The following is a 13,400-nucleotide window of genomic DNA, read 5'->3' on the forward strand; positions in this document are numbered from 1 at the left end:
TTTCAGCTAACATGCATACATTTTTAATTCACACGAGCCTCCAATGCGGCAGTGTATGTTTTGGGAAAAGAAAAAGCCTGAAGAATACGTATTGCACTCAGTGTCTGATAAACTGCAGCCTGTAAAGAAATTTCTGGTTTGCCTTACTATTTTTCTTCTGCAAGCATCCTGCCACAATCACTCTTGGTAGGTTAAGATGCAGTTGTATTTCCCATTTTGGAATCTCCACTATTCTCTTAAAAAAAGGGGTAGATTAGGTACTGAATAATGCATACAATAAAACTTACACATCTGAAAATAACCTCATTTTTGTGAGATTAAGTCCTTAAGATGGAACTGTTTGTGACCCTCAGAAATGTACATTTATGGGATACATCTAACAAACATCTCAGTTACAATTTTTTTCCCATTCCTGAATTCAGATTTCTAAAGCGGTTATGCTTTGTCTTTTAAAACCCCACATTTTTGAAGATCTCTCTCATAGTGCAAGGCACTTCAAGACTTTCACTTTTTAAATTGGATGTAGCACTGCTCAGTGACAGTATTTTAGATGGTGTTGGAGACTGTTTTCCTAAGATGACACTAGTCACTATCCTCTAGGGTATTTTAGCTTAAATGGAAGAACACCTTTCAGCTTGGCTGCTCTCCTGGCTTCCCCCAGAGGAGAAAGCCCTGGGTTACCTGCAGGGCTCAGCACCACTGTCTGGCTGCCCATGCTAGAGCTGCACAGAGGTTTATGTTGTCTCTTGGGAATTAAAGGGGGGAAACTGTTCACCATGATGTGGTACAGGAGAAACTGATCTGTGAGCAGAGAGCCATCACGAGGCCCCTGCAGCTCTTCACATCCTTCCCTAAAACACACTGCCAGTGGTACACCCTTATTCTAAATGGTGAAGGGAAAATGTAGGATCAGCTGAACTGCAGGATACAGGAATGCATGTACCACACTAATGGGCACAAGAGCAAGGAAAAGCTACAGCTCCTCTACTCTTGCTAGTAAATCTGTGCCAGTGTTGACCTTTCTTTTACTTTGACAAGTCCCCAGTTCTGCCTGTGTGTTGGGGAGTATCTGTTACATTTCTGGAAGTAAGGCATCCCTAGGGTTTCATAAACCCTCAGAAAACAAACCAGAACCCTCACAGAAGTGTTATGCTGTGGCAGAGTAGGTATTTCAGTACTGTAAGTGTCCCGAGTCCAGGCACGTGTTGCGGTGTATTTTTATGAGACAGGGTGTAACACAGAGGTAGAAGAGCTGTGTGACTGCTGATTTTAGCTACATTTTCTGCTCCCTTCTTCTTATTCACAGAAAAGTAGAAAGCTATCTCTAAATAATAGCACCACCTCACATATACTTACAATAACATTTGAGAAAGCAACCCCAACCATCCATAAAAACAGCCTGGGTTGTTTTGCTAATATGTTGCTTGGAGATAAAACCACCCAGACTGTAAGAAGAACAAACAGCAACAGAGGTGACACAAGAGGTAGCAGTCCTTCATACAGAGAGTCATTCTTCAGTGTTTTCTTTAAATGTGCTCTGGAAATAAATACAATAATTTTGTGGAGAAAGGAAGTTTATCCATTCTATTTCTACACAGTAACTTCAGACTCTAGACTAAAGTCAGCCCAAGAATTCATCTTGCAACACAACTACCTACCTGTGCAAATGTGCTAGATACCAGACATTTTACAAGAAATTGTAGTATACCCAAGTAACATTTATTTCTGGGGTTAAATTATACTGGGTTATTCACGTAGCTCCTCATCAGCTTCACTTGCTCACCATTGCCTGGCAATGGACCACTAATCTCACACAAAGTGAGCTGCAGTACTCTCAAATATGCAGACATGCTGTGAATTCAAAATACATGGCTTTAGGGGATGAAGCTTCTAACCTGAGAAATAGAATTGTTTCAATCAATACTGCACATTTTCAGCAGCAGCAGTCAAGCACATGGCTGGCAGGTACTGCTGCTGTTTAAGTCTAGAGGTGATGCTGCTTGACAATCCTGTACATTAGCATTTATGCACTTTAGTCCAAGTACAGCCTAAAGGGGAGGCATTTTGGCCAATCAGACTACAGAAAATTAATGATGCATTGTGTTTTTTGGATATTTTAAGCTGTCTTTTAAAGGTAGTAAATGACTGAATTTTCTGTCAGCTAGGGAAATGGTAACTCTAAGTTCACTGCCACTAAACCATTCCTTCATACCACTAGTTCAGAAGAGCAATTCTGTGTTTGAAATGTACTGGGAAATGTCCTGTTTTAAGTCTTTGAAAATATGTATTTATAGAAACAGCTAGACAAAAATCCAAGAAATAGCTTTCTAATGCCAGAAGGAATCATCTACTCCTAAAATAACAACTGAGAACAAGCATCATGATGAAGAAGAGAGGAGATGACTGGAAAATCCCTCATCACTTAAGAGCTTGTGTGTGCATCCTTCAAGCAAACCTGACTGGTAGTTTAAAATTTTTGTGCTCTTCTCTTCAGAGGAATGATAAACCCACCAGAAAGCTTGAGAGGAACTGTCAAGTGATGACTTGAAAAGGAAAACAATAAAAAAACTCCTGACAGGAAAGGAATGAAACCAAAGCCTCAGTGTTCATTGGGGTAAATGCTGCTACTGCCCGTGGCTGACATGCACAAGGTGCTTCCCTCCTCCTCTCAGTGGTCCCTGAACCAGAGTGCCTTGCACAGCTGGTTCCCAGCCCCAGAGCCCAGCCTTTCTGTAGGTCCTCAGCTTTTCCTGCCCCATGTCTCCTGACTCTCCACGTTTCCTGCCCCAGCCCGGAGCTGTGCATGCTTTGAGTAACTACCCTGAGTACCACCACACAAAAAGGGCTGTGTAGGAGAGATGCAATATTGTCTTATAGTCTCTCCAAAATTTAAATGTTAATGTCAGTTTCCACTAATTCCTGAAGACAGGCAGTGACAGTCCCTCCTCCAGGACACTTAAGACCTGAGAGACCTGAAGTGACAGATGAGTCAAATGAGCTAGCAAATACTACTGGAAGGCAGGCAGCATTAATAAAAATAGGCCATTGGAGTATAAACTATCTGTGTATAAAATTCCTAGGTGCAGTAAGCCAGCTCTTAGATGTAATCACAGCTTGCCACCTGCCTAGCTTTTATCTGATGGCAATTATCTACAGACTTCATACAGAGGAAAGTTTTACAGAAGGACCAGGAAGACAATTAACTACTTCACAGAGTACAGGATGGTCAGCTACAGAATTCTACCCAGCACAGGCAGAAGTTACAAATCACATTTGATTGCAAATAAAATACAGTGATTTTTACCACAGAACCTTTATCAGTTTACTGTGCAGGACCACTGTGAGACAGCCAGGAGAATACCAAGTGAAAGGAAGAGAGTTGTAAACATGGAAAAGAAACCAGTCAGATTCTGAAAACTCACCAGAAAAACCTTTTACTAAAGTATCAGGACAGCATCTGGATGAAAGAAGCCAGCCTACTTCAAGCATTACATTTATTTGTAAATGAGGAAATTATTAAATATACAGAATTAAAGGGGAGGTGATAGAACTTATTTAATGTTAATTAACTTACCTGTAAATGTTGTATAGTGTTTGTGGAAATGATAGAAATAGACTGAAGCCTGGAAGAGAAAAATATTAATATGTAATTCGACACTGATGACCTCAGAGTTTTCTCATATGATAACAGACCTAGTGTGCTATTCTAAAAATGACTCTGTATTCCTGTACTCATTACAGGATATGAAATTAGTTTGGAGGCTTTAGGCAATAATAAAACTGTCCTTTTTTTTTACAAAAGCTAGCTGCTAGAAATAGTTGCTGATACAGAATTTCTTGTGTAATGAGTGACAAGACCAGAAAGATTTTTTAAAAACTCTGAGGTAGCTAATAGATAGGATCAATTATTTTTCCTACAGGTTTCTCTGCTGGACCCAGGACAGCCCTACTTTTCATGAGCTGCTGTTTATCTAGAAAAATCCAAGTCTAACTCCAAAAGCCTTCCCATGGAATATAGAAAGACAGTAAACTTCAAGCTGGGCTATTCACTTATTACTGGGGAAGTAAGTGTATAGTTCAAAATATTAAGGGTCAACTTATCAAACTTATCAGAACTATCTGTTTTGATAATACAATAGCTCAAATGAATTAATGTTCATGACATGTCCATCATTTGAACAAGTGGGGGTTTTTTACTTCTTCTGTAACACAGCTGTGATGTTTCTGGAGCTCAGCTTTAACCCACAGAGCACAAGGGTTTCGCCTTTGCTAACCCTGTGTCTCCCTGCCCTGCTGCTGACATTATCAACGCAGCTGCCAGCAGCCCCAGAGCTGCCTGAAGACCCAGTTGTACCCACTCAAACACCCACATCCAAAATATGCTGGTCCACCCAAGAGTCAAAGAAGACCTTCAGCAACAAGTGGAAGTTTTGAGATTTAAACAAAGAAAGGCACAGCATGAGTCAGCCCCAACTAGGTAAAAATGTATATGACTTTTTAAATCTATATGATTCCCTGTAGAGCTCTTTGGTTTGTATTTTTTCCACCACTTTCTGTGTATTAAGAACTTTTCCCTGGTCAATTTGCTGCTTGGAGATTGCTCTGGGTAACACATTTCTGCACTGCTTTTTTATTATAGGGCATGAGACTTGGGTGTGGTGCACTAAATTAATACATAATTCCTATTATATTATGAGCAAGAAAATCACTCTGATGTGCTAAACCTTCTGAGTTTGCCCTAAAACATCTCATTTAAGAAACACAGTGTGCTGCCCATACAGAAAAGTAGAAAACTTTAATCTCATTATTAGAAATATGGGGGGGGGGGGAATGAATGGAGGAAAGAGCTGATTTCAGATGACTTTGTACTGGGGCTAATGTGACATAGAAGTGTCGTGAGAAATGTCAGTGTTTACCCTTCAGTCCTCATCAAGGACATACCCAAGTGTTTAGAATGCCCTGGCCACAGTGGCAACTCAAGAGAAGGAAAACTAAAAATGAAAGAATAGTGGAGATCAGGATTGTTGGAAAAGAGAAGAAGTAAAAAGGGATGCAATAGATAATCTATCCCTCCAGTCTTTCTGGTTATCTGCTAAAGAGAAGGAAACAAAGAATTGGAAAAAAAAGAAAAGCCAGCCCATAAATAATTTCAGGTATTGCATTTTTTTCATGTTTACTTTTTGGGTTTGCTTTTTAAAACAATTAAGATAAAGAGCTCTGCTTCTTTACCATGGCAGAAACTCCCTATCAAACAGCTGAAGGATGTGCAATTGAAGTAATATTCCAAGTATTTTGTCAATATATTTCTAAAATTCACAGGCTTAGTGCCTTTGGAGAGATCTGTGTTTAATGTGCACTCCAGTTAGCTGTGTTTTCTATTAGCCAGGGAGCGCTAGTTCAATAAAATCTTGAGTTACGTACAGCAGTTCCAACATCTGTATCACATTAGAGCAGACATGAGACAAAACACTGACTCTTGAGGTTAAATCTAAATTTCCTGCTGCAATCCTGAAGTTTGATTTGTTAGGAGAAAAGCAACCGAGAGGAACAGAAATAGAGACTAGAACTAGAAATAGAATTCAAAGAGCAATGGTTGCCAACAATTTGTTATTTTTATGAAGTGCCATTTTAGCTAGAAATAACACACTGACCACAAACAGCCCCCCAGCTAGCAAAAAGCCACCTTCCAAACGGGGCAGTTCCACCAGTTACTCCCCTGTATTCTCACACAGCTTTGCTTTCACCACAGCGAGAGAGCTGAGGATGGCAGCAGGGAGAGCAAAGGGTGTTCCCTGTTTCTTATGGGATTTTCGGAATTCCATCATTTCCTACAACGTGTTGCTTTCCCGTCTTTTTTTAGCTAAGGAGGCCTGGCTTGGGGGCTGCTTTTGGTACTCATTAAGTCTGCTTTTTAATTGGCATTAAGGATCCCTTTGTGCCCAGGAGCTAAACTGCTGTATCCGCATTGCTGCCATTCCCTGCTGCTCAGAGGAACAAAAGGTGCAGCCTGGAAAGCAAACCCACTGCTGGCTCTCTGGCGCTCAGCCACCCAGGCACTGCCCAAGTGATGATCATGGAGCTTTTTTTTTTTTGTTTTAATGTCCTAAAAGTACCTGGTTTATTTTTATTTTAAAATATTTTTTAAAATCCAATTTCAGCACATTAAATGTTTTTAACACATTAGAGAAAATAGAACTCCTCAAGTGTTCTTAGAAGTAGTATAGTGCTCTTCCAGTATTTTTTAGTTTCTTCTTTAGTATTTTCCCGTTCTCCAGCTGATTTAAAATCCGAGACCCAACTGTAAGAACACAGGCCTATATTAAAGGCAGAAATACCAAAGCACAGATGGGTGGCAAAGATACACACAGGGAATTCTTGTGTCACGCTAGGCTGAAAGTATCAAGCCCAAATCCTCAGATTTAGATACAATCCTATCATCAGTCCTCTGTGTTGCACGATGTAGACTCTTTTCAGAGAAATAAACATTTTCAAAGCTCTTTATCTGGAATTATTTTGTCCATATTAAAAAATGCCAAACAGAACCATAAACAAACAAACAAACAAATCCCAATGCATTCAGAAATTCAGGATTAAAAATATATCAGAAGTGAAGAAATAAAGGCATTATCTTGTTTTCCAAATATATATATAAAAGCACACAGACACAGACATGCATATAAATACGTGTGTACATGTATATATGTATATATACGTGTATAAAAGAGATCAAAAGGTAATTCCCATTAGCCTTAATGAAAAATTTAGATTTCATTTGGTGCTTTCAAATTCAACTCCAAACCAATAAGATGTTGTGTGATACAGCTGAGTAAATTAATAATAATTTTTTAAAGCTACCACATGATGGACCATGGTACATTGTCACCCATGTTATTTGGAGTAACAGTAATGTATTTTAATTTTGTGAGGGCATTTTAAACTCTTATGTAACTAAATTTAAACACTACTGAACACCTGCAGGTGGTCAGGCTGTTTCCATGACATGCTGCAGTTACTGTGGCTGTTGTACCTGAGTTAATTCAGGCATTTCTGCAAAATACAGACTTGGTCCTTGCAGAGAAAGAGAGGGTACAGCCAGAAACAAACTGCTGACACTACTGTCAGTTCCAGAAAATGCTATTTCAGTACCCAACAGCCCCATGCTGTCTCTCAGACAAAGCAAGCAGCCTGATGCAGGTAGCCACATTTCTAAAAACACAAAAGCTCACAGACTGTAAACACCACTAAATAAAGAAGTGACCCCAAGACACATAAACCACTAAACAAGTTATACTGCTTCAAAGGAAGGACAACCTTCGCTGTTTATCTTCTCCACACCTTTGTTGTCATAAATCCCCTTTGTTGATAAGTTCCTGACTTACTAACATGAATCATCCTTAAACTGTCCTAAGAAAAGCACCAAAATTTTATTTGTTAAGAACTGACTTTCCTGATAGCTAAAAATTCAAAATTTAAAAAATGAGAGAGTGCGATACAGGGATGTAATTTTAGGTGAACACTGCACTGGAAATTGTGTGAATTTGTTCATGAAAGTACCATCCCTGCTGTGCTCCCCCACAAAAAATACTCCCCAGAGCATTCATCCCATTTGGGAGGCAGGGAAGAGGTCTGTGCAGACCTTCTCCTGGGCATATTGCACAAGTTGACCAACTCTCTAACAGCAAGCAGTTGTACTTGCATTTCTGCTTACAAACTAAATACTATCACTCTCTTCTCTCATTTTTCAATTGCCCACACCTCCACATGGCCTTCTTCAGTACACTGCTTGGACTTTCCATCTCTAGATTAATAACTCATCATAATCAATGTTTGCTGTAAAGAAATAGGATGTTATCATTTACCGCCTCTTAGTCACCAAGAAAAGACAAGAAAAAAGACAAGAAAAATTAGATTCAAAATATTCAGGCCTCAATATTAACTTGGAAAAATATTTAAATACTTTTTCCATGGTGTTTTTTTCCAAATTCCTTGCACATTTAGAGCAGCTAGACACATGAAAATATCTTAACACACTGAATGTTTAGCACACTGCCTGGAAGCAAGCTTCATCAGAAGGTGAACATTTTAGAGGCACTTGTTACTGGAACAGAAGCTTTTTATGGAACAGTGTGACCTTCTCAGGCATATCTTGAGAAGACAACTCTTTTAATTGATTGTGCAAACACATAATTGCGTATTGAGCTGTCCACTAACAATAAAATTATATTTTATTAGTATGCAAAATGGCAAATTTAAAACCACTTAGAAATTGGTAGGGATGGGGGGTGAACCTTAGAAAATGAATATATAATTTGCAGACTTAATTGAGCCTGTAAAGTCTGAAGACATTAGGGTGAAAAATACACCCAAAATGCACAGTGTGAAATGATTTTACAGGGATTAAGGGAACAGTGTAAACATAAGCACTGTCTTCATGCACAAAGTTGATGTAGGTTTTGAATGTTTAGCATCTAAGATATTTCTTGAGTATAAAGATTGTAGAGGGATGCATTTATCATGCTTGTTGCAAAGATATGCATTTATCATGCTTGTTGATTTTATACCTTATTTTCAGTGTCTAAGGAAAAGCACACTGCATTTATCTTGAACTGAGCTGTAAGATAACCATTAGCATTCAGAGGCATTTAGTACAGACTGAAGAACTGGTTTATGGATGTAGCTGCTTCTTTGATGTAGTTCTGTTCACACATCATTCTGTTTCTGGGCACAGCAAGAATTAAGCACCAGAGAAACAGTGCCTTTATTTGACAAGCCCAGGCTGACTTCCAGAGGGACTCTGCCAGGCAAGCTCCCTTGTTTGACCTTCTCCTGGGGCTCCCAGTGTCCCTAAAGTGACTCCTCACAGCTTAACACCACCAAACTCATTCCCACCTGTAATCAGCATCCCGTGACACTGCTCTGCCTCCGGCCTCGAGCGCTCTGCTTTTCTGGGTTATTGTTCTGACTGGTTCAGAGGAGTTACTCCGAACATGAACTCAGTGGCTTCTTAAATGTATATCTCAAGTGACAGGTGAGTATTTCACACCCTTTACTTTAATGAAGCCTCGTTACAATCTGTCACAACAATGCCTTAATAAATGTTAAATTGGTGACAGACACGTAGAAGCCAACTCATGTTAACCACACTTCTCAAACAGGACTGGTCAAAGCCTGTCGGAGCAATAACATTTTGAAAACATATCACTTAATGTTTAATCATTCAGCAAGTCATCACTAGGGCAGATCCATCAGCCGCTTCGCAATGGGAGCTATAGGAAATCTCTACAGAATGACTTCTCATTCCACAGGGGGCAGAAACAATTCATTATTTGACCTTGGCCTCCTAAACATTTTCTGACACTGAAAAAGGGGCAGACTGCTGTATGAACACCCATGGCAAGGACTTGTGTATCCTCCTTTGATACACAGGATGTAACACAGTGTAAGTACAAGGCACTGTTTTAGATGGATAACTGTGCTTTCCCACTATGATGGAGTTCAAATAATTGGCATGTTTCAAATGTTACAGCTTGGCCTCATTGTTAGTTTTTTGTTGCTTTTAATTTATGTTTTTACTCCTCATTTTATATACTTAAGTAACTCAGAGAAGAGTGACCTCGAGGAAAACACTCTGCAGAAGTCAGCATAGAACCCAAACCCATGCACGTCATAGGAAAAAATTCTGAATGTTTTGGCCCCATCTCTAAAACATAGTTCAAGTTTCAGATCTGTGACAGATGTTAATACTCAATTCACATTTCATGTTCAAACCTGCACTTTGAAAACTTGTCTCAGCTTTGCCATAGGCTTCAGTAGCCAGATCTGGGCACTGTTGACCACACACAGTGGACTCAAACGTGACACCATGACTGGATTACAGAATAGCCTGCCCCGTGTGCCACACACTGACGAAGTATAACATATCCACTCCATGCTTAAGTGATCCTTTTCCCACAAAGCCTATTCTTGTGGTTGCAATTAAGACTGAGGAGGAGCAGGAAACTCTCTGTGCATCCAGGAGTCCAGGAGTGCAGCCAGTTTTTCCAACTTGCCTTCCTAAGGAATGCAGCTGATGTGCTAACACTGCTTGTTTGTACATCCCACCACAACTTCCAAGCCCTCAGTCAATTCTGAACAAATTTAATACAGTGAAAGAAATTTCCAGTAAGATGCATGTCTCCAGTGAGGAAAGGATTGTAGCCTGAACTCAAATTTTTATAGACATTATAAAATTTATCTCATACAGAGCAAGTATGAAAGTCCCAATGGGCATTTCCCATGGGAAATGCTTCATGGAGAGCATGCACCTACAGGTCACTTAACAGCAACGTGAGACAGAAACCATCATCAATTAGTAATGCTGTTCTTGAACTACAGATGCCTACCTGTCAGTGAAAATCTTCTTACAAAGTCTACAGCATCATTTGTGGTACTAGAATTTATGTGCAGGACTGACTGCTTTATAATGCTTATTGTAAATATTTTATATTGCTCTCAACCTGATAGCAGAGTGACAGGGAATGTTAGGCATTTGGGATGCCCTGGAGGGGTGAAAATAAATGATAGCTCTCACCCCAGTGCTGCCCTTTGAAGGGACCATTGTTAGCCAAATAATGCTATGGGACAGTTGTGGTTAAATCCCAAGAGAGCTTTTGGAGTGTCATCCACAGGAGCCCTGATGAGTGCAGAAGTAATTAGCTCCAGATGAGCACACAGGCACATAACTTTAAAAGGGTCTGTCTGCTCCCATGCTGGGAGAGAAAAGGCATTTCTGCCTAGCAGCCAGGTCAACATGCTCAGGAAACAGGAGAAGGACCTTCCTCATTGGTTCAGTGTCCAGATAGGTGTGTGTTTTGGAGCTGAAGGATGGAATTGCATTCACTGCCAGTGAAAATTATGGGATCATGTTTGCTGGGTAGCTGACAAATTCCCATAAAATACTATGCCGGAGTTTCTCTGTTTCACAGGGTAGTCCTCTGAGGTCACTACTCAGCAGCTCAAGACTTGGCTTTCCTACAGGTGTTCACAGTGTGCCAGACAGTTCCCAGGAACACACATAAAGCTCTCTTTCCTAAAACATCTAATCTAAACACCAGTATTGCTGTACTTTTATGTATATCTTTGTGTGTTCTGGCACCTGATAAAAACTCCATTATTTTCAATGAGTGAGTGTCACGTGATGATACCACAGCTTCCTCTGAGGAGGTGCTTTTGCAGAGTTCATCCTTAGGTTATACATGGGCTATTTTTTTTTCCCAGAAAACTCCAGGAAAGACATCTGAAAAGCACTCTTGTGCATCTCTTTTGGATTCCTTCTCACCACAGAAGGTACGAGCTAAAGCCCAGCTGCTCTCCGAGATGCGAGGGCTCAGCAGCTGAACTCCTGTTGTGTACAGAACTGTAAAAGCACCAAACAAATGCCAGGTATTGATGGAGCAGCTACAGGTTCATTGTTAGAAGGACCACTAGTGACTACTAAATGCCACCAGATGGTTAAGGACAGCCAGTTAGGGTTTAATGGCTCCTCTCAGGATCCTGGGAAACGAGCTTGTAAAAAGCATCAGAGGCCCACTTTGTTTTTAACTAGCCACAAAGGCATTTAACTGAGCAAGCCAGAGTGGGCTCTCTGATACAAATGGTTCTGGCTGAGCAAAACACACTTGCTGCAGTCTCTCTAAGGGAGAGAATAATTGAATATTCCTGGCTGCTCAGCCTTTGGTGTAGGTTACACGGGTACTTTTTTCTGCAGTCACAGTGGGGTCCTGCAATTTACCATGAGATTCTAAAACCTTTACATATCCCTAGTTACTGCACACAGGCTATCCAATGATAACCACCTTAATCCCTACTGCTGAGCTGAGATTCAAATGTGAAATGGCAGTGCTTTCTGGACCAGCATGATCCTTAGTGGAAGGATTCTACTTTTTTAATATTTAAATTTAGTGTCTGTTTCTAAGAGATTTATTAAGCACTGTGTTGATTCTGTAATATAAAGTCAATCAAGACCATTTTTTCCATACTTTAAACCCATATTTAACTTCAACTAAGTTGCAAAAGTTGTCATTGTGGATAGTGTGCTAGAGACAAAGTTTTTGGAGAAACCTTTTGGCTCCTACTTAAGCCTACTCTGCTTGGGACAATGATGGAAGAAATACTATTCTGTGCTCACAAATCCTTTCATACAAGCATACCACAGAAGACAGAAGCAGTACTTCTTTCTAATGGTAATGGAACAGTCTATCAGACCTTGCTTTGCAGCTGGTTCTGATAGAATATGGAAAAGAATCCTCAGGCCTGCAGATCTGATAACACTGAAATGCTTCCCTTCCACAAATGTTCCTACTATGTTGAACAGTTTGAATTAAACCTTCATCTGTGGCTTCCCAAGTGCAAGGGAAGCCATCAGAGTACTCCCTGATGTCATGTGCCTTAGTGACAGGAACCAAAGCACTGATGTGTGGGGTAGCACAGAACAAGCATCCTCAGTGGGCTGGCCCTGGCTAGCACCTGAAGCTGCCCTAACCTGCCCCTTCTGAGTGAGCCAGCATCCATCTCCCCTGGGCTTGCAGTGCTGCTCCAAGAGCAGAGATCACTCCCTGTCTACAGCTACACATCGGTCAAAGATGAAAAATTTTCACTGAATCACTATTGAAAAGCCATCCACTATCTTTTCCCCCTTCCTTTCTTTCTTTCTTTTCATCAGGCCTGACTAGAAAAAGACTGTATAATCTTGGTCACACACTGTTGGTTTTACACTCTGAGTAAAGCACAAGACCATGCCCTTGCACATGCTGCTCATTAGAAAGCACACCCTGAATGCATTTCTAATCTGGGAATTCTGGGAAACTGCTGGGGCAGGAGGTCGTACCTGCTAAAGATCTTGCCATAGGAGAGGGTGATGAGAGAACCTATCAGTGCAGCAGATTCAAAGTCCCCCCCCTCCAAAATGCTCAGGTGGCTCCTATCAAGTTAACATGAGGTGAGCACCTATAGCCAAGTCCTCCATTTGGCTCAAGGGCAGAAGACGTTTCTTGGGATGTAAGGCTACAGTATTTGTGTCAAACAGTATTTTGGTACCCTCTTCTCACCACCTCTATGCTCATATAAAAATCCCAAAATGTATATGCTAATTTCTCCACCTTCCAAGCAACACATCAAAGCCATTTTGCATACACAGATTTTCAGCTAAGACTTCTACGTTTTTAACTCATTAAAATGTAACGGCTCTTGTTCTCAGTCTTGATATAGCAGTCAAAAAACATTCAATGCTCATTTCAAACTACACTGACGGTATCAAATAATGAGCAAATAGGCTATTGCTGTGTATGAAAAATGAATCTCTTCTGTTTGCAAAGGAATTCTAAAGAGCTTAGAAACTACCTGGCTTTTATTCATATTTACAG

General features: G+C 40.4%; 1 protein-coding gene across 3 annotated transcripts in view; it reads right to left on the reverse strand.

Annotated features, from left to right (window-relative positions):
* LOC125317307 (ethanolaminephosphotransferase 1-like) overlaps positions 1-13,400 on the reverse strand; it is a 56,386-nt gene that overhangs the window by 5,452 nt on the left and 37,534 nt on the right. For all 3 annotated transcript variants that reach the window (XM_048287068.1, XM_048287066.1, XM_048287067.1), the window contains 2 exons: positions 3,575-3,623; positions 1,357-1,537 (listed from right to left, as the gene is read on the reverse strand). In XM_048287068.1, coding sequence (XP_048143025.1) covers positions 1,357-1,537; positions 3,575-3,623 — 230 coding nt within the window. The remainder of the gene's footprint in view (positions 1-1,356; positions 1,538-3,574; positions 3,624-13,400) is intronic.

This window comes from Corvus hawaiiensis, chromosome 26 (assembly GCF_020740725.1).
Source record: "Corvus hawaiiensis isolate bCorHaw1 chromosome 26, bCorHaw1.pri.cur, whole genome shotgun sequence".
In the NCBI taxonomy this organism is placed as follows: Eukaryota; Metazoa; Chordata; class Aves; order Passeriformes; family Corvidae; genus Corvus; species Corvus hawaiiensis.